General features: G+C 42.0%; 1 protein-coding gene across 2 annotated transcripts in view; it reads left to right on the forward strand.

The window, feature by feature from the left end:
* astn2 (astrotactin 2) overlaps window positions 1–22,845 on the forward strand; it is a 382,265-nt gene that overhangs the window by 317,905 nt on the left and 41,515 nt on the right. For both annotated transcript variants that reach the window (XM_084745505.1, XM_084745506.1), the window contains exons 18-19: window positions 9,743–9,876; window positions 12,678–12,826. In XM_084745505.1, coding sequence (XP_084601631.1) covers window positions 9,743–9,876; window positions 12,678–12,826 — 283 coding nt within the window. The remainder of the gene's footprint in view (window positions 1–9,742; window positions 9,877–12,677; window positions 12,827–22,845) is intronic.

A 22,845-nucleotide genomic window follows, 5' to 3' on the forward strand; every position in this document is an offset into this window, starting at 1 on the left:
TCCCCTTATTTATAAGGCTTCACTGAAATGTAAGCTTCTCTCACAGCAAAACCTAAACATAGCAAAATGATAAGAATATGCAGGCAGAGGGCAGAGTCTCTGCAGATACAAACACCACCATTCACCTCTGGTGAGTCATAGGGAGGGTTTATTTTCATATCAGTCTATACATTGTTTTTACAGGGAAAAACCTGCATAGTATACCTTTAAATTGTAACATATGAATATGAAATATGTCCTCTTGTTAACAATTTTGCATAAAAGTTGCGATGCGATTTTCTTACCACTCGTGCAAACATAAGTTTAATGTAAATGTGAGGCAAATTATCACATATATGTTGTGCCGCCCCGTGACAAGAGGTGCAATCTGTTCAGAAAGCGTAGGAGGCATTTGTTTATTGTTCTGTATATTTTAACTATATACAGTCTCATGCCATGTGGTGGTGGCGTAATCCTTTCCTACTGTATTCATCCATTGTCCTCTGAAGCCGATGCAGTTGTAGCAAGTCGCCTCTAGGTGGCATTAGTTGGTTAACTTTGACCACTTGAAACGAGCACTGTAATACAGAGGGCATAAAAAAGATGACATCATGGTTTTCTCCTCTTGTGGGAAAGTCGATGTGTGTATGTGTGTGAGATATATGTGTGTGCGTCTGTGTCTAAACAAGCATACACACAGCTGAATGAAATATCAGCTTAATGGCCGCATGTTGTGTTTATGATTCATCCTGCATGAAAAGTCTTTGGATCTCTGCGCAGTGAAAGTTAATCATATCAGATTTCTTTTCCATAAGGTAATTTAGGAGGGGGGCTCTGGCTCTGCTTGACATTTAGTTTACCACATTCTGCTCTGTTTGGGCTTCATCCTGACATTGTCTTGCTACCTAATATCCGCTCCATGTCTTCTCTGTGCGTAGAGGAGCTGTTTGCAGGTGACTCACACCCAACACACACGCATGCACGCGCCATAGGGAGCAGACTGGTTCACGCTCCCCCCAATCAAGCATCTAATTACCTTACCTTCTGAAATTACTGCAGGCAACAACAATACCAGAGGCAAAAAAGACAAACACACACACACACACACACACATACACACAACAAAGCCCCCTGTACGTGCCGCCCATAACAAGCACCACAGCCCCAAAGAAAAGAAGGCACAATCAATAGCAGACGATCCCTAGTGGGCCTCATCGATAGCTAAACGTGAGGAAGAGCAAAATGTCTCTTTTCCCTCTCTTCCAAACACCTCGCTATCCATCCTTCTCTCCTCTCCCCCTACCCAACCCGTGGTCTGCTGGGGGGATGTGGAGAGAGTGAGATGTATGAGGAGGAGGAGAAGGGGTAGACTGCAGTGGATCGCTCTGGCAAGCCCTTCTGAGGTGGCTTGAGGCAGGATTATTAGCTTCTTATTGATGTCATCGACCTCTTGGGAGGGAGGGGAGTCCATCACTCTGCTCCCCTCTTTTCCTCTCCTTCTCTTCTCCTCTTGGCCGCCAACTGCTGCTGCTGCCTGTCTGAAAGGCACATACGTATATTGCATTAGAGACGAGCGACACAGCAACCTGTCCCCTCCGCCACACACACACACACACACACACACACACACACACACACACAACCCCCTCTCTCTGTGTTTTTGCGTGTGTGTCTTTCTCTCACACACTTTTGCTTTCTACTTGGCTGGGTCTATCGGCAAAGACAGATGCCATGTTGCAAAAGCTTTCTCAGAGATGAGCTTCTTTTTTTTATCTTAAACCCCCTGAAGCAATCAAAATAGAAGCTTAGTTGCCCCGCTTATGATTAGGTGGACTGAGGTCATACCTATATGTGTATGCATATTTGTATGCATGCGTCTTTGTGGTTTACATGGAGCTGTCACTCTTTCTTTGGCTCCTTCCCGCCCCTCTCTATCGGCTACCTGCATCTTTCAGTGCCCTCTCCCTGGCTGCCGGACTGTTTGACAGGACATGTCATGTCCTTTTCACATAAATCTCCTCATTATTGAGCCAGAGGGGGATTCTGTTACAATGTGAAATTACTCTTTCCTTGAAAAGACCACTACCAGGGCTGAAAAGCAACAGAATTAAATGTTAGAAAATAGCATCTCCCTTCTCCTTAGGTTGATATGTGTGGCTCTGTCAAAGAGGAGGTAGGGGGAATGAAGTATTTCTTTGTACGTGTGCCCAGTACTGACATTACCAATGACTACTTAAGGATTTGGGGAAAATAATACCTGGAAGACTGATCCTATCAGTCAGTGTTGGATAGTTACTGGAGTATTTCCCAAAAACATGTTAAAGGGTTGGTGTACCCAAACGGGTACTTACCTCTTGCAGTATCTCCCAACGCTGGTAGTTTTTGTTTGGAGTGTTGAGATTTTGTAGGGACAGTTCACCCCATAATCAAAAATGCATATTTTTCCTGTTGCCTGTAATGCTGACTATCCATCTAGATAGTTTTGGTGTGAGCTGCAGAGTTTTGGAGGTATCGGCCGTAGAGATGTCTGTTGTCTCTCGAATATAATGCAACTAGAAAGCACTTGGCTTGCGGTGGTAAAACACCACAAAAATACATTTCAAAAGCTCAAAAGTAATGTCTCTTTCCAGAAATCATTACTCGAGATAATCCACAGACCTTGTCGTAAGTAAGTTTCATGTCGGAACTACTTACTTTCTAGTTCTTTTTATGGTAGAAAGATAGTAGTTCCTACACGAAAGTGCTCACAACAAGGCCTGCGGATTATCTTAAGTAACCGGGTCACGATTCCTGGAAAGAGACATTACTTTCGAGTTTTTCAAATGTATTTTTGTGGCGTTTTGAACACCACAAGAAGAATGCCATCTAGTTCCATTAGAGTCGAGAGAATGCAGACATCTCCAAAACTCTGTAACTCACACCAGAATGATTTGGATGGAAAAATAGCACTATGGGGTAAGCAGTCCCTTCAAAATGTCCATCCCTGATGTATTTTCAGCCAACTATTTCTTTAATAGGAATAAGTGGCTTGCGGTGGGGTCCGTGGATTCTGCAGCATAATGGGGACACTTTTTGTTCTGACAAGACATGCTGCTGTCGAAGATTTTTAAGGTCCTGTATGTAAGATGTATTTATTATTATTTATTTCTTTAAGAATATTGCAGAAAGGCAATATAATATAATAAGTATGGTTTTATTTCAGTATAATAACCTGAGAATCATCTTTTCCGTACCTTAGAAAGAATTGGGGTTTTTTTTATTTACAGAGGGTGCAAGTCCTTTCCCACTGCCATGTCTCTGGTGGCCACTGGGAAAAATGGAAACAAGGTTGAGCAGCAAAGCCCCATCTAGTTCTGTTCTGTGGTTGGAACGGACAAAGCAAACACTGGTTCTAGAAACGTAGGTTGTCCTACATTCTTGGAAGGGAAGGGTGAGTTGAGTTGTTTGCAATCTGCAAGGAGAGGCCACTAAATCCCACACACTGGACCTTTAAGTGTACTTTTCCTGTTAAAAGTACAAATAAAACCACTTCTATTATACATTGTGTTGTTATTCCAAAACCCTAGCAAAGCAAACCAGAACCAAACCCTGTTTGGTTAATTATCCAACCTGCAATACAAAAGGAATTTCACCTGTAGGGGCGGCACGGTGGTGCAGTGGTTAGCAGCACAGCAAGAAGGTCCTGAGTTCGATCCCCCAGCTCCCCGGCTGGGGCAGGGCCTTTCTGTGTGGAGTTTGCATGTTCTCCCCGTGTCTGCGTGGGTTCTCTCCGGGTTCTCAGGCTTCCTCCCACAGTCCAAAGACATGCATGTGAGGTTAATTGGTGACTCTAAATTGCCCGTAGGTGTGAATCTGAGTGTGAGTGGTTGTCTGTCTATGTGTCAGCCCTGCGATGAACTGGCAACTTGTCCAGGGTGTAACCCGCCTCTCGCCCAATGTCAGCTGGGATAGGCTACAGCAGCCCCACGACCCTTACGGACTAAGCAGTTACAGAAAATGAATGAATGAATTTCACCTGTAGACACCTGTATCGATGACTGTCTCAAAACATCAGTTGCATGTCAAGCCTGTAAGTTTGGACATACTTCATTGTCTGTGCTTATCCGCAAGAAACATAATGATTATGTTTTGCAATTGGAAGCAAAGGTTTGAGGTTTGCTCCCCCTTTGTCTCAGTATTCTCAAGTTGCTCTGTCCTCGGCTTGGCTTCTTTAAACCTGGTCATGACTTGAATTCGACTGGAACTGGTCTTGGAATTGGCTCGGACACGACTAAGGTGGTCTCCCTTACAGGCCTGGTGTGTGCACGCAAATACACACAGATATGCGGCTGTTTTAGTGCCAGAGAAAAATACCTCAGTGGATAAATAAATAAGCTAACGCCTGTGGAACTTGCCAATGGTCCTATGTCATGTGTTGCTGTGACTGAATTATGGCAAACCTTTTGAACAAATTGGTTGTGAGTCTAATGGGTCAGAATGCTCTATATCTTGCCGAGTGGCCGCTGTCATGCTCTCGCCATAACCCACCACTGCAGCCCTTCGCATGGCCGTGCCTAGACCATTCTCCGTGGGGGCAGGAGGGGGCACAGAAGCGAAGGAGCAACAAGATGATTGCACCAAAATGAAAGAAAAAGCAGCATTACACGCAAGAGCAGGACAAGTATATTTGGAATGTATCGGGGGAGGCTGCTTTAGGGAGCTCCTTAACCAGTACAATATGCAGTTACTAGCAGAGTGAGTGTACTAATGAACACAACTCAACAAAAATTCAAAAAGCAGTACACCCTGAATGTTGCTGTCAACTCTAGGCTCAGTTCAGAAAGTCTCAGTCTAATGCACACTCAAAAGACAAAAAAAATGCAAGTCCTGATCCCAGGAAGATCACTTCAGTACCAAGGAGAGCGCACACTCCTATAGATCATTCAACTGATTCATATAAACCAGTTCCACATTCAGCTGACAGTATATCAGGTATACCTAGATAAACTTATCTCAAGGTTATTGTAGTTAACTAAAATTAAAACTAGGTGAGGGAAAAACATTTTTAGTTGACTGAAATAAAAATAAAAATTAGGATGAGGCATTTGTGCAAATATTTATTGAGACGGATGACTACATGACTTTGAGTCAGTTGCCTTCACAAAGTGCTGTGTTTGTATTGTAATACCTATTCTGAACTTCTTAAATCTTGCCCCTGACAAAACCCTTACATATTATATTAAAAAACACTAAAACTAATGAAAAGCTAAACTAAACTGAAACCAAACAAACTTAATATAATGAAAAAGGAAAGTGAAATGAGCAAAACCACGCTGGAAATGAACTAAGTTACAGCTGTAATATGTAACATTTTAAAATGTCTAAAAATGCTAGGAAATGTTGTATGTTTTGTTGAGTTGTATACTTACATCCTAGATATTTCCAACAATGTTTAAACACAAACAAATCCATAATTTATTGAAGGTAAGGGTGCATTTCTTGCTTGCCGTTGCTGGTTGCTGTAACTTGCGGGAAAACACAAGATACATCCAGATACGCCCCATACATCAGAGAGTGAGGAGGGAAGTAAAAAATGTTAATATTACCTCATCCATGAACATGATTTCTGCCTGAGTCATGTCGGATAGATTTTCATCAGCTGCGTTGGTTGTTTAAAAGTGAAGTCCCATGATCCCGTGCTGCTTCACGATCTCATCAAACTACATTTGTTATTATCTTAAAGTGAGAGAGCCCCTGAAGAAGAAGAATTTACACATTGTGCATTTAAAAACAAAATAAAAGACTAAAGAGAAACACAAAACTATAATGACTAATGCAGTCAAATACAACAGCCCTGCATATGCATCTACCTTCATAAAGGTTATTCAATGTAATGTAATGTTCACCTGTGTTAGGGAGGTGTTGATTCAGGTGTTGATTGTGGTGTTGTTGAACTTTATTGCATTATGAGGTGTTTCTCTTATTTGTTTAGCCTTCTCTCATTGATACAAATAGGGGTGTACCTAATAAACTGGCAACTGAGTGCATGTTCTAGTCAGCATTTGGTCCATAAAGCTTTAATTACATCAGCTTAAACAATCTAACATCCAAATTGACTGCACTGACACTAAATCCCTGTTTCCTCTCACAAAGAAAGACGTAACCGAAACGGCCCCCTGACGATGAATGGTTCATTGATAATTATTCCATTAATCTTACAGAGGGCAATATCCAGCAGACTTCTCATTAGCTTCAATTTTTGTCAAATTTTATTTGTTTTCGTTTTCTTTTACTCCCCTTCTCTTTTGGCCTGTTTGCTGTTGGCTTAGATTGTAATTTTGTAGCACATAATAAGACAACAGACTAACAAATAAGTCAATTTACTCTGCTTGGAAAGGTCAGATTAGCTTACAACATTGTCAGACTTGAGTTGGCACACCTAAAAACCAATGCCTGCTGTTTGAGGGGTTCTCCGATGACATGGCAATCCCCCATCAACCTCTAGGTGAACCAACCCTCCAGCTGCCCCCAGTGTTCAATTTCCTGGAAGTACTACTTGTGACAAGGTTCCTAGAACCAGCCCATTGGTTCCTTTGTTAACACCATTAGCCCTGAATGATTGGAAAGGATACATAAACGCATTCGTGTGTGTGTGTGTGTGTGTGTGTGTTTGTGTGTACACACACAGAGACATACACACTTAGGTCACTATTGACGGTGTCCTGTGTGTGCTGACTTAGACTCTTTACCACCACTGGTGATCATCTTATAAATCAATACTGTGGGCCAGCTGGCCAGTGTTTTCACGTATTAGCCTCCGAAGACGGACAGTAATATGGTCAGCTTCGACTAGACAAACAGATTAATACATTAAAGAGGTCACAATGGCCTCCCTTGCCTTCTTGTAAGTCACGACAGGCTTCTATGAAAGCGAAAGGTCCAAATAGTATTTCGGTGCCAGCGAGTCTGCAGGGTCTGAATGATGTCAAGGCTTGGAATCTGTGGCCGGAGTTGCTGCCGATGCTCAGTGGCCTTGCTCGTTCACTGATCTTGTCTTTTGTTCAAAGCAGGGGGCGTTTAATTTCAGCTCAATTTGTTCAGTATCGGTCAATAGAGATGAATTGTGGCAAACGGCGTGTTGTTGTAACCATAGGGGCATCACCAGTTCCTGAAAGCAAATCTGTCACAAAAACTGTCTTACACTGTTACAGTCAATGCTCAAAACACAGATTTTCTAATATGAAGCATAATGGATAAGGCTTGTCTCTCACTCCTATGTGGCTAACACAGGATGTATATGGATCTATAGTGTTCTGGGAAATGCATGATCTGTGGTTAATCAATACAGTATAGGGTATCCTCCTCTTTTCAGCTATGACTTACCTATTGACTGCATTGAACACAGAAGTACCCTCTCCATCTCAATAAAGGATTTTCCTCACCGACCCGAGCCTTTGCACCAGCGGGACATATTGCTGTCTTCACCGCCACACACTTGACATATTATCACTTTACATGCATTAGCTAACAATCGCTTTTTCTTGCATTTTCTCGAAATCCTCGTCTCTGTTTTACCTCCCGTGCCCCCCCATCCAGCCCCCCGCCTCATTCTCTAAACCACAATTAGATTCCCTGTTTACCCAGTGGAGACTGGCTTGCATTACTCTTCAAACATAAACACGGCGGTAATCGCTTTGTCTATTTTTCACATGTGCAGCCATGCAATCAAGCGCACAGACCCATATGGGGTTTTTCTAGGAATCTGGTGGTGGTAAACGCATGGCGGTCCTGTGGTCTTTCTCTCTTTTTGCCCCTAGCAGCGGAGGTCATTTCTCATTTCTCATATTTGTCTAGTCTGCATGCGTGCCTAGACCTTGAGTCCAGGTTTTTCTTGTTGCCTTTTTCTGTGGCCTGCTTCCCATTGACATGAGGTGGCAAGACCCCTGCTGCTGTTGTTTTCTGGCAGCAGTTAGCCACATGGGTTCAGGCAAGAGGGGGGGGGAAATGTAATTACCTTTTTCCCCTTTTTGGTTTTCCAGGGGGTTATTATATGGCCATGGATTACAGTGCTTGCCTACCCCCTATAATAACTGCTCATTCAGCATGCTCATTTAGAGGGGCTTGTATTGGAGGATAAATAATGGGAAAGCCTTGACTTGCTGAAGGATCCTGATCCTGTCCCACAGTAAGGTGGGGAACTCTTTGAGACTTGGGAGTCTCCTTTTTTCACGCCTTTGTTTCCTTGTTCATTCTTTACCGTCCTATTTCCTTCTGTCTCTCTAGCCTTGTTCTCTTTTTTTTTCACTCTTGCTTCCTCTGCTGCTCATTTAGGTCACTTTCACTCTCAAGATCCTTTGCCTTGAGTGAAAGCAAGTGGTATTGGACGAAGTCAGTTCCCATGAAAGGCTGTTGAGCCTCCTTTACAGCTAACAATGCAGTGTTGTGGAAATGCTAACATCAGCTTCTGAGTGCATACCCTGGCTCTTTTTTTGGCCAAGCCGTCTGCCTTTCTGGTCAGGACTGTGCCCAAAGTCATCTCAAATGTCACTTTGACTAATCAACACACTGCAGAAGTCTTCCTTGGCATTTCTCCAATGAAATGAAAACAACAACTGTGGAAATCAATCTTTAATTGCTCGCGTTTGTGCGTGCATGTTCGCATGTGCCCATACGTACACGCTGCATGTGCACAGCCTCTTTAAAGATGTGTGTGGTCTCATCAGTTCCTTTTCTTTGGGATAAGTGAACGTCATGGTGTATTGGAACAAAGGAGTGGCTTCTCTCTGCTTTTTGTTGGATGCCTGGTACCCAGTGATAATGTTTCCGCACGGTTCCAGTGTCCTATTTTTGTGACCATGATCAAGTACATCTCCAAAGTTGTCTGCATGAGGCAGCACTGCCAACCAGTTAGAGCACATAAATAACTGAGTGCTCCATTGATCCATAGTGTGACAGGGGGAGCCAGAGTGCTTGCGAACTCCCTTGAACTCACTCTCTATCATGCCTGTGGCTTTAGGGAAAGCCCTGACATTATACTTTATTGCTTTGACGGTTATATTGGCATTTTGCTGCCTTTTAGAGGATGACTGAGCTTCTGCCTTTGATTTTTCTTTCGCCCGTTAATGAAGCAGCACAAGGAGATGTTAGGAGATGACATCATCTCCTAGCATCCCCCTCCTCTTCCATCCCCTTCTCAGACAGACCGACAGCACCACCGACAGATCCTCCCTCACACACACACACACACACACACACACACACACACACACACACACACTCTTGCACACACACAAACATAGGCGTAGAACGGAGGAGGTGGGGAGTGTCACAGCTTTCACACCTCCATCATAAAAGTCACAGTGCATCTATGATATCACAGTGTAAGCTTGTCGATGTTAGTGAGATGTTCCTGCCTTCCGGTAATTGGGAACGGTGGGTATGAAAAGGTCACTCTGTGTGGGTGTGTACCTGTACTTCTGTCTTTGTGAGACCCGTTGTGAGTTCTACACCTTCAGAGAGAGGACATGTTTGCAAAGTGAGGACATTTTGGGCAGTCCTCACTTCATCCAGGGGCTGAGGTTTGATATGTTAGCATCAGTGGTTAATTTTGGGGATTGTGTTGTAGAATAATATATTCAAGTCATCGTATGGACAGAAGTATGGGGATGTGTGCCTGTGTGTGTTCTGGGATATGGCTGAGATGGGGGTGGGGTAAGCATAGATGGACAAGGAGCGCATGTTCCAAGAGATAATTGCATTTCTCTCACCTGTTACCCTTTTGCAGGCCTTCAAGAGCGCCACAATGAGCTCATACTGGTGTGCTGGAAAGGGCGATGTCATTGATAACTGGTGTCGCTGTGACCTGAGTGCCTTCAGCAAAGATGGCCTGCCTAACTGCAGCCCCCTCAGGCAGCCAGTGTAAGTGTGAGGTGACACCATGACACCTAGGAATTCATGCACAAGAGAGATTTCACGGATGCATGCACTGATGCGCCACAAGCACACTCGCATATGCACATGGATATGCACGCACACATACACGCACCTGTCCCACTGTCTCCTGGGGCACTCAAAAAAGTTGTAGACACAAGCCCTGTCCCCAAAGTTCTAATAGCTGTCAGTCAGCCCTTACACCCCTCTGAAAATAACATGGTCTCTTTCAAGTTATCCTAATAATACTCTTGAGGCTTTCGTGAGTCATCCACTCTCAGCTATTGTTGCCCTGAGGAAGTTGAAAGGGCAAAGCTTCAGACGATAAGGCTACACTGACAGTATTTAATTAAGTAATGAAAATAAAATATGCTTATTAGTATATTATATTACAGACTGAAGGGTGGGTGACATTTATTGGCACCACGCTAGAATAACAATTGGATAGGATGAAATATAATAGATTCAAGGAAGGGTTCTGGGGTCCAAGACCTAATGACATTTTTCAACCGATGTGACTTTTTTTTTTTTTTGCCTGCCCACATAATCAACTATAACCAAATTGAAAGTTTTGCATATTGCTTGTTTTTTTAAATTACATAAGTACAAACCATTTTGAGGTAATGCTGTAAAATGCTGACAAATTTGTCTGAGATGCAAGCCAATGCAAGGCAGTTTTTCAAAATTGCTGATGCAAGACCAATTAAACTTGAAATCTCTACTTTTGTTTGCATTCAAACAACGCTAAAGATGATGGCGCTAATGCTTTTGAGCTTGATTCACCCTGTAATTGTTAGTATGGTAGTGGTAGTGATAATGCTATTGCCCAAGACAAATCTTACCTGGACTGGTGTGGCCCATCAACTGGAGACACTCCAACAGACAGGTGGATAATAATAAATGTATATTATTTAAAACAACTTTTAGTCATAAGATCTATATTTACAATGGTCTATTAAATGTGACAGACCACATTGAACTGCTCACCTCATTTACAGTTTGCAATAGTCATTGCAAGGGCTGGCCCCAATTAAAGATTTTCCTAGTTGACCAGTAGTCGTTAGTTCAAGCCATCTGTCAACTAGTCCTTGCAATTTTATGATGTCCCTTAAATTATATGACTCAGAATGTGTTGGAAAAACAAGCAAGGAGACTGAACATCCTGCTAATTTATTTCAAGGCAGTATAACCTCACACAAGTCTCGTTGTTTAAAACAACTTCCAGCTTCACAAAAACAAATACTTGTAGGCAGGATGGATGACGTGTACTTACAAATTAACTAGCTAGGTTACAAACTCAGTCCTCAGCTGCGTTGTGTCTCCGGTCTGAACCTGCGAGTCACATCCCTGGTCGGGGCTGCTGTAACTTTAAATCACTTCGGTGCTGTTCTCCAGTTGTCAAACTGGCTTCTGTTGATCTTGGAGGCTGTGTCCCAGTCTAACAGGACTGCTAATTGAGCTAACGAGCTCATGGCAGCTACAGCAGAGTTAGCTGCAGTGCTTCAGTTAGCACAGTGTTGCAAGAAAAAAGGTCTGTGTTTAAACAACCCCCAAGTCAAATCGTAAGTTGCAGCTCCCAAATGGGGTTTGAGGGTTTTTTTTTTTGTGACTAATGAATAAATGACACCAACTCTCACCAACTAATGGTTTAGTCAAATATTAGGGGCAGTCAAAGCCTGGTGCCTAGACAAACTTTTAAAATTTTGTTGGACCAAATATCTCAAATTCAGATTTGTCGTTTGACTCACATTATCTTCCAATAATGACTGTGGTGACTACATCAGAATTGCCTCAGAGCCCAACACTGTGCCTGTGGGGCTGAATACAAAGGGCTATAGTACATGTTGTTTGCAAGGTCAAGAATGAATGATGAACTTAAGTAAAATGGAAAAGAATATGGACAAGAATTCCTTAAAGCACTCAGAAAAAATGAGAATTGGCACAAATTCTCTACAAAAACTGGGCAAACTCCATCTGATTATAAAGATATGAGCAAAAACTCCAGAACAGCTAATAAATTGAACTTTTGATAAGTTTGGGCTTAACCTTTCAGCAATACTTTACCCAAAATACTCCAACCTGGGACATACGCATTGATACTTGAGACTTAGATTATGCTGCACAAGTATTGCACAAGTAGTTTGAGAAGCTTATGGTGGTTTTGGTATTGTTTTGTTAGTGGATTGTGGTTGTGGAATTGGAGAGGAAGGGCATGGTGCCACAACCAAAGTTTTGGTCAGGCTTTCCCTGGGTCCATGCCTGCCTGCTGCAGCAGCCAAATCTCCAACCCTGGCCTGTGCTGGAGTAAAAGACCTGCAGCACTTATTATTATTGTCTTTGAGGATGAAACTGAGCTGCATGCTTTTTATGAGAGAGGGATAACCTACCTCTTTCAGTCATTGTCACAGACACAGCTGGAAGGCAGGCAAAATGGAAATATTGTTCTTTTATCTCTTTTGAGGGATTAAAGAGGAAAAACTGCGCAGGGAACACTGCTGGAGAACAGGTGGCATTGGAATGCTGTTTTGTTCAAAGCAGCTGTTTGCCATCTTGTTGTCCAGTGAGATATGGGAAGAGGTGCGACAGACACAACAATGACCACATGGGATTCCACGTATGCATTCTAGGTTTATGACCATACTTTAGGCTTTGGACACATGCACACACAAACAAAGTTTAATTTGAAATTCCAGAACTAACACTTGTGGTTGCCTTTTGAAATCATTGTTAATACTCATCTCATTTCTTATTGACATCTTTAATCTTGTCATCCTATGTTGCTCCATTAGTTTGCGCCTAGCCCCTTACCTGGAGCCCTCCAGCACAATGGTGGCCCTGGAGTGGATGGATGTGGAGCCTCTGATTGGCTGCAAAGTTTCTGACTACATCATCCAGCATAAACGAGTGGAAGATCCGTCGGAGGCAGAGATCTACACGGGTAAGAAAATGTTTTGTATCTGTATAGATTTATAAAGATGTCCTGCCAAAACCAGGATTAGATTTTCTAGTTATTTTGCCTAAATAAAAACAGATCTTCTTACATATTATCTAGGTTAAATCTTTACAATTTATTTTTAAATTTAGCTTAATTATATATAGATACATTATTTACTGTCAATTAGTTGAAAAAATTTGAAGTCATACAACTAAAAATAAAGCACAGGATCACAGGAGTAAGAGAACTATTACAGAATACTTTTTTATGAACTTTGATAAATAAACTTTGACAACATTTGCTGTATTAGCTACCCAATGATGATTTTCCTTCATCGCGAGAGCAGGGTATTGACACATTTTACTCTGACGATACTTGTAATTGTAAAAAATGCATTATCCATACCGGAGACTGTACTAGTTTCAGCCAAGTACTCATTGCGTGTTGCATGTTCTTCCATGTTCATTTGGGTTTCTACACGTGGAAATTAAGTGGATTCTTCTATTCAATCCGTTGTCTAATTTCCTTAGTCCTGTAAACCTTGTGACCAGCTGAATTTGGGAAAGTTTATGATGTTGCAATGTTATGTTTTAACTCCAAATAGAGGGACAATTATGTTGTTGATTGTGTTCAGATAAATGGAGTATTCGCATGTATAAAGTTGCAGAGGGTAATAACTTAGTGTTGGGACATATGAAATTGGATCTTGATTGCAAGAAAAAAGAGAAATAAGTTCTCTTTCAGCCTTTTTAAACCTAGTTTGCATTTTCTCCTAACAAGAATATTCTTTCAAAATTGTGATGAAAGGACGAAGATGGAAATAATAATGAGAACAGAAAGCCACCGGTAGATAAAAGAATAAAGATGTCTGATGATTCGATTGAGGGAGTTTATGTTACAGTTGGAGGGAATGAGACTGAAGTTTTGGTCTGGATACAGAGCAGAAAGAGGAGCTTAGACTTGAGAATGAGAGAAGATGACGCAGGGCAATTTATCAATTGCCATAAATGGTGCTGACCATTGTGCCGTGGGGCTGGAGAAGTGGTCACGGTTGTGACGAGGGGCTGGGGTGAGTCAGAGGAAGGGTGATAGGAAGGATAATAATATTGGAGAAATGAGGTGGTCTGGAAGAAGCTGGCTTTAGTCATTGGGAAGTATGGACAGGCCATCCATCACCCCTGGGAGGAGTGCTGATGAAGCGTGGGCACCAGCGAGCGAAGAGAGGGTACAGACAGCTAGACACAGGCATGCTGGCAGAGGTGAGGTAGGAAGGGGCAGATGGTGTGGGTGACTCACTCTGCTATGTGCCAGTCACCACTATAAATCATGTCGTAACAGACAGTATAATACAGATCCGAACTCATTGTCTTCGTCGTTTGTCTTTTTTTATTCCCTCTATGCCTGTCACTCTTTATCTCTGTTAGTCATGTCTGTCTTGTTTGGTCTCAACTTTCTTTAACTATCTGGACAAATTGAAGTAAGACAGTAAACAAAAAAACTAGCTTGACTGCACTGATACGTGTGTGTTCGCTCTATGACCCTCTTAGAGAGGAGTAGGTAATGTTAATTGGCAGGAAACTCTGGCAGACTATAGGTTCTCCTTCAGTGGAAACATCATATATTATGAACTGCATAGGTACGCATCTGGGTTGCTCCCACTTCCACTGCAAATACTGAAAACTGCAGCTACACAAAACCTTCATTGTTCTCTAAAACGTGGGGATCAAGATTGCTGATACAAACTTGGAAGGGATTGCAGGGGTCGATTTATGGAATAATAGGGGCCTCTTAAAATGATGAGATCCTGTTCTCTGGACTCAGCAAATAAAAGCCGTAGTGTTTGAGAAGTGTCATTTTCTCACACTTACTCGGACTTATTTTGAAATTATTGGATTTGTACTCCATGTACTCACTGCTGGATTCTTATTTAAGGATCATCTTTGAGGCATCTAAAAAAATGGAAGTCTGTACAATAAAACCAAAAGCAGAGGTAAATAAGAAGTCCTGTTTAGCTTTGTGACCTGCTCACCTTGTGGATACGAAGGAACAAACTCACCTCGGTCACTCTTTCTTGTTTTTTTCCTTAGTTTTCCTTGTGATTTTCAAACACAGATACACACACACATTTCCCTGTCGAAGCTGCCAGTGAAACCAGTCTCCTACCGTTGGCCACTGAGCAGCTCTAATGGAGCAGTTTGAGGATAAATACTTGGATAAATACTTTGCTCGAGGGCATCTTGGTGGTTTTCTGGAAAGCAAGTGTTTCTCCTTCATTTTCCCTGTTCATATTTTCCAAGACTGCTCGATGTTTTGAACCAGCGAGTTGAACCTTCTTTCTCCAACATCTGAGGGTGGGTACACTCTAAAGGATTATTCGGCTGATTTACAATAAGCCATATTTGACAATCTAGACAATTGTAGGGAAAACTCCTGATCCAAAGCTTAGTCGGGACTGCTATTTGGCAATGTAGAGCAGCGTGAGGTGTCCAGGTTCAATTTTAAAGTGTTTAAAACATCATCATTGTGCTTTTCACCAAATGTAATTCCATTTTAATAACAGAGCCTAAATCTGCGATTCTTGGTGAAACGTCAAATGTTGGACAAAGTTCAAAGTTGTTGTGTTTTTTGTTGATGACCACATATGTTTTCTATGCAGAAGAAGTGATCTTTGGTATCATGTTTTCCAAATGCAGCTCAGTAACATGATGTTCGTTATTCATGGTTCTGTCTTGCTACTTGATTGGATGCTGTCAAATCATATTGATGTTAGAGTGAGCCGTTTATATCTACAGACGGCGTCAGTCCTCTTGCATAGAGGTTGGCATGTTGCACCACCATGTTTCTACTGTAGCCCAGTATGGACAAACCAAACACTGGCTCTAGACACAGACTTTCGCATTTTGCATGAGGTGTTTGCAACCTGCATGCTCACTTGCATGGCACTAAACACTGGTCCTGTTATCAAGTATTTTCAAGTCAAGTCTCAAGTCCAAATGAAGTCATGAGTCGTTGGTGTTGGTGTCCAAGTTCAGTTGTGACTCCTTTTCAATTTTGTCTAGTCTAAAGTAATCAAAACTGTGGCTCGAGTACAAGTAATGTGACTCGAGTCCACACCACCACCAGCATTATTGAGCTCATCACAGTGGCACTTTTTGAATAAAATGCAAGCAGTCTTTCAGAGATAGATTTGGATCATTTGACAGTTGCTAGTCTAGCCTACAAAGAAAGGGAAAAAAGAACCAAATTTTAAAAATTAAAAAATAAATAAGGAAAATAATTGGACGACACAGGTCAAAATAGATGCCTGATGACAAAAAAGCACAAAGGACAATTGTATCGACAGCATTATTGAAATCAGAAGGCAAATGAGACACAGATAACATTGTGTGGGGGGGACAGATGAGACCGCGACCACCGGCGTCATCGCCAGTGGTAAGGGCAGCACCTGCGTCCAGCGGATGGGAGTCAGCCGGCGCCGGCATCCACAGAAGCTGAGGCTGCATCCACATCCATTGCCAAGATGAAACACCGCTTCGGGCTGGTGTCTGAGAGAGAGGAAAGATAAACAGACAGCCACACACAGACACTCAGCCATGCTGAGCATGAGTCACACACTCAGAGCACACACATTCAGCCATGTGCACACTCATACAGATGGCAGACAGAGAGTGAGCGTGGAGATGCAGACACTTGGATGCAGCTCTCACTGGGTTCCCGAAGCCATGTTTCTATGTCAGTACCGTCTAGACTAGGATAGGAGAAGATACTGTATCCCTCCTGAGATTGACATTGTTAAGGTCAGTCATTTGAGAATAAGGATAAATAGATTTTGATTATTTGGCTTGAAGGTTTCCTCAAATTTGGCTTCTGTAATTGCAAGAGGGACATGATTCCAGATATCCATCTCATTGCAAGAACACTGTGTGCGAGCTGGGTTAATTCTGCTGTTTATCTTCTTTTTTTGTTTAATTCAAGGCTACCCAAACAAAAGGTGTATCCACATATTTAAAATTTCCCATTTTAAAGGAGAAAACTGCAATATATTTACTGCAATAAATCATAAAATGACCATGGTATGTCATCAGAGATTAACTTGCTTCTCTGACAATAAATGCTACAGTCACAGCGTTGTGCGTTGAAATTACTATTCTGGCCTATAACTTGTGTTATTGTTTGCCCATTTCACTTTAATTACAGTTCAAATTAATGCAGAATATTTGCCAAATAAGTAAGTTTCAGTTTGTGAGTCGTAAGAAATCAATAATAATCTTTTAGAAGGAGTAGTTGTTTATAACAAGTAAATTGAGCAATATGTTAATGGAGTTTGGCAGAAAGAAGTCAGTCCCAGAACTCAAAATCAAAGAGTGTGTATTTTTGGAGCAGTAGGCTTTTGTTTTCGGGATAACAGACTTAGCTTTACATTGAAAGACAGTTGACAGTTGACCAGCTTACCATGGGGGACTTGTTGTGGCTTGTTATTGTCAGATTACAATGTTGCACTTGTCTTGCGATCCTGCAGTGCCCCTGCAGCCGGCCTGAGCTTCCATGAGTCTGGGGAAGAGGGGGCAGGGGGAAACAACTCACATTCATCATAGACACCGCAGGGATTCAAACTATTTAACATACTGTCTTTGTCTCCAACTCGTGTTGCTCCTTTAAGTGTTATGTGTACATATGTAATCAAAATGTCTAGCGGCACACAAATGTGCATCCTTAGCAATGTATTTTCAGGTTAATGGTTGTCTATGTCAATATATGCTTGCTTTTTCAACTGACATATACCTTAAAAACTCCCCAGCAACATCAGCAGAGAGTCATTCACAAATTTCGTCACCTGAGTGAGGATATATGGAGATAAGTTGTTTTTTAAAACCTTCAAACCCCCATCATTACTCTGGTTATCGCTGCAGATGAGGAGTTGTATCTGTTTTGGAATGCAGTGAGTTTTTCCACAAGCTGGGTGACAGTTTTATCCATGTTAATAAGCTGATTCAAATGATGTAATATGCCACCCTTTTGGCTCGGGTTTTTCATCCGTAACAGCTTCCTGCATGAATGGATGCAATCATAGAGTCCTTGAAAATCTTGACAGTGAATGGTATCTTCTTCTAAGCTAATATCCATAAATGTTGCTAATGTGACTCCCTCTCGCTTGATGTGAATTATAGAAGTGATAGTCTGTGACGTCTCTGCTCATAACATAACACAGGGCTGCGTGTTTTCTTACAGTGGGCATCAGTGCTGAGTGGAAAAGTCATGTCAGAGTTTGAGTGTGTTGTGTGGAGGTGCCTTCTTAAGTTATAAACCCTCCATCATTTATGGTGGGTGGTGTGCGGATCAACCGCGTTAGCTCACCGACAGTTTCTAATGCTCCCGAGGCCTCTCCCTGCAATTTGTCAATTTCTTGCTAAGTGTACTGTGGCTTACGTCTGACTCTTAACACAAATGCATCATCAGTCATTACATTAGAACCATATTTTCTGCAGTCATAAGTCTGCACCAAAGATAGATACGCATTTGGCTGTAAACACAGAAAAGAACGACATTGTGTCCATATAGAGCGAGGCAGATTGCACTTTAATCTGACTTGAGAAAATGAGGACCAAAAAGTAAAAGCAGAGAACAAAATATTTGAGATAACGAAAAGGAGTTTAATGTGTTATCATCATGCTTACCTTGACTTTGTCCTTCTTTTTGCATACGTGCAAAGCTTTAGAGGGATCCGGCCGATGTTCCTTTCACATCTGCACAAACCATCAGCATCAAGTCTCCAATTCCTTTAGATCACCCCACTTATCAGTGCTGTTTTGATGAAAAAAAAAAGTCATCTCTTCTCAAAAACTCCTCCCTGGTCACTCACAAATCTTCCCACTGAGGTCAACAGTGACTGGAGGATAGACTTGCTGCTTTGATGTGCAAGGAGAGCAGCTGAGCCCTTAGTTCATATATCTTTTTGTTTATGTGGACACGATGTTCTACGGGCAGTCCTCAGTATTTCTACCACCATCCAGGTCTAGATCCATATATGCATGGTTGTGAGGCAAGAAAAACATATGTTAACTATGATAATATGCAATATTCCAAATAGTTTTTAGTTTTTAGTTTTTCTTCCATTGTTGGAACAATAGCCAACATGTAACAGGAACATTATTTTTAAATGTAACTCCCCAAATTACAAGACTACTACCAATAAAAAGTAACTTGTTTCATTGCAGTGTTACCTGCTCAGAAAGTAGCTTGTTGGAGTACTGGCTCCAGTGGCCATTTTAGCACCACTCCCATTCCCTGCTGGGTCCCCAGTGCCCCGGGCTTGAAAACATCCCACTAACAGTGGTCCGAAGCTCCAAGCTCACAGCCCAATCTGGACAAAGTCACCTAGCAGCATGGCTAACTAATAGCTAAAACGAGCTAGATTTAGCAGCATTTAGCAGTTATATTAGCAACAAGTAAAGCTATCTGTCTCTGTATACTCTGTAAATCACAGGGAGTTGAGTCAGAGCAGACAGAGGACAACAGGGTAAACCAGAGAACATTTTGTCCATGAAGTATGATCCAGTTTCATGAAAATCAGCAACATATTTGTGGCATGTAAGTTAGTGCCATGAAGCGTTACGCACTGAGATTGTACCCGGCAAAGCAAGGTACATAGTGCAAGAACAAAAGTTTGGGTCACAGAGTGGGAATGAAAGATTCTCCCGTTCTTCCCATTACAAGTCAGTGTACCATCAAAATGATTTTGAAGCTGTTATTTTAAGTTAAAATAGTTACATCACGTTGCTTTAAAAGATACCTTTTCACAATATAACCAGACAGGAAACCAACAGACCAATAAAGAATTTGTTGTGTTGGTGTTGTTTCCCATGGCAATGCTATTTTAAGTTAGTGCTAAATAATAACACCTACAATGAATACACAGTATCAGTAGCAGGCTCCAGTATATTATTGACTTATGTGAGAGTGCTTGTGTCCTATCACAAGTACTATGATATATCCACAGTTAATCACAAGAGGTTGTCTTCTGTCTGGCACATAAAACAAAATAAAATAACATGTCAGTCATAAATATCTCCCTCTTCTATCCCATTTCCACATAGTAAAGCCAGGGTTTCCTTTTCCAAGAATGTGAACAGAAAGGTACCAGATCAACTTTGTAACCCCCTGACAACTGCACTGAACTCTGGAACCATCAGCTCATCATGAAAAATGCTGCCGTTAAATCTGATCTGTCATCTGCATGATAACATATAAGCTAGGGGAGTGTATAGATTTCTAAAATAACTTGAGAACATAACTCAGCTTTACCCTGTGCAAAATAGGGATGCTGCCAACCGTTCTCTGAAGAGACCCTGACACGTTGTTCCGCACTCGCTGTCCGTTTGTCAGTGAATAAGGCCCACCAGGGATCAGATGCACAACTGCGACTTGAGCTACACACAGTCAGCAATCATCAACACGCCAACAAGGGGCAGACTGCAAAGGGTTCTCAGGATATCGCCCAGTAGGTCACCCTACCGGCATAACAGACCACACACACCAGGGGTAGGTCCACGGAGAGGCTGTGATCATCGTAGCTCAGAACAATCGACCCATCATTGCAGCAGAGTTGAAGGTGGGGGCACTGTGACATTACACACCCTCCTGAATAGATAAAACCATTAAAAGAGAGTGCAATGAAGCCATCATCTACTGTAGTTTGGGAAAGTTAGTGCCTAGGGATGCCGTAGTGGAGAACAAGATACAGCCATGCAAACTCTCTCCACAGTGATCCAGTCTAAAAAGATATCATTTTGGTGTGTGCTTAAATGTAATGAAGAGCGTCCTGCTTGTGAGATACAACTACATGCCACTTTGCTTTGATATGGGGTTCCCAAGAACTTCTGTCTTGATATAACTGAAACTATGATCTTTCCTTAACCCTAACCAAGTGTTTTTGCCCCCAACCCTACACAGATCTTAATCACAGTGTCGTCAAATTATAAAACATAGTTTGCGAAGTGTGCACAATATAGAAATAACACATAGAGTTTTGCAAATCAAAGGTTCCCTTCTAGACACGACCATAAATACCTGCCATTAGCTAGCTAAGGATATGTGCTCAGCATAGCGTGTCAGCAGGTGGACAGGACACAAATGACGCAGGGCGTCGGGAACAGGCAAAGCCAGGGCTTCTACCACCACGTCAGGGGTGTCTTATTCACAACATCCATCCTGTCTTTGTCACTGAAAACTAACAGTGAGGATATGGGCACTGCAGACTCTGTTATTACTGCCAAGATCAGGTCCTGCGGCTTAGCACAGAAGAAGTCCGAACGCTGCTAGTGCCAGATATACAGATGGAGCAGACAGAGAGGGATCACCTGTTCCTACAAGGCCAAAAAGCCAAGAGGGGGCACTGACTCACTGAGATGAAGCGTAGGTGAAGATGAGGTCATCCCAGATTGCAGTTAATCGTCTCAATAGGGTGTATTCAAGTGCTGACAAAAAAGCAGATGCAAAGGTGAGTTTTAATTGCCATACACAGTCTCCAAACATGATTACTCATCCCGATTGACTGGGAAATTCAAATGTAAATTTTGGTGCCCTGCTTCACAGAGGAGAGTAATTAAGCTTGTAGACCCCGTCAGAGGGCACTGACTGTGTGAAACAGAGCTATAATTAAAGGAAACCCTGATCATCAGTGGTATTTTAATTCCTTAGCAAAACATTTACCTCTATTTTATCCCTTCCTGTCTTCATGTTTCGAGATATGGAGCATGTCATGTGAAACTCTGCTTGTGGTATGTCTGCATGCAAATATGATTCACCCAAATAACCGACACTGTAGAGAAAAGCATCATATTCTGGAAACCCAATCTGTAAACAGTATAATTGTGTTGTCTAATTCACAGATAGCTGCATTTATAGAAAAGTATTAGTGGGCACAGTTGGAAAGAATGTAAGGGTTTATGGTTGCTTCAATGACATGACCGCAGTAATATCTACAACCCCGATTCAGAGACCAGAAACCAGCCAACATTGAATGCCTGTGACCTTTGGCCCTTCTGGCGGCACTGCATTAAAAACTGCATTAAAAACTCACAGAATTGTATAAAGGATACTACATGGGCTTCGGAACACTTGGCAAAACCATTGTCTGTAAACAGTTTGTCTCTGCATCTACAAATGCAAGTTAAGACTCTACCGTACAAAGAGAAAGCCATATATCAACAACATCCAGAAACGCTGCATACTTCTCTGGGCCTGAGCTCATCTGAGATGGACTGACACAAAGTGGAAAAGTGTCCTGTGACCTGATGAGTCGACACTTCAGATTGTTTTCAGACAGCAGGGATGACGTGATTTCTGGGCTAAAGAGGAGGAGATTGGTACCAGCGCTAACTTCAAAAAACAGCATCTGTGATGGTGTTAGTACCCATGGTATGGCTAACTGTCACATCTGTGAGGGCACCATTGACGCCGAAAGGCGCAAACGGGTTTTGGAGCAACATATGCTGCCATCCAGGCGACATCTTCTTCAGAGACGTCTCTGCTCACTTCAGCGAGACGATGCCAAGACACATTCTGCATTTGTTAGAACAGCATGGCTTCACAGTAAAAGAATTCCGATACTAAACTTGCCTGCCTGCTTCGGAGAGAATTTCACTGTTAAAACTTGAATAATTAGTGTCCTCAGTTCCCGAATGCTTACTGACTGTTGTTAAAAGAAAAGGTGATGTAGCACAGTGGTAGACATGCTCCTGTCCCAGATTTTTTCGAATGTGTTGCAGGCATCAAATTCAGAATGAATGCATAGCTACAAAAACACCAAACCAAATCAGTTTGGATTAAATATTAAATATCTTGTATTTGTACTGTATTCAAAATAGGTTGAAAGTTTTGCAGATTATTGCATTCTGTTTTATGTACTTATTACACAATGTCCCAACCTTGCATGTACCATTTCAGGAGAAGGGAATATCTACATAAACTTCCATGTATTGTTATTATTATGTGCCACATTTAGTCCCTTCTTTTCTTTGTGT

This window comes from Lutjanus erythropterus, chromosome 20, assembly GCF_056507025.1.
Source record: "Lutjanus erythropterus isolate fLutEry1 chromosome 20, fLutEry1.hap2, whole genome shotgun sequence".
Classification (NCBI taxonomy): domain Eukaryota; kingdom Metazoa; phylum Chordata; class Actinopteri; order Lutjaniformes; family Lutjanidae; genus Lutjanus; species Lutjanus erythropterus.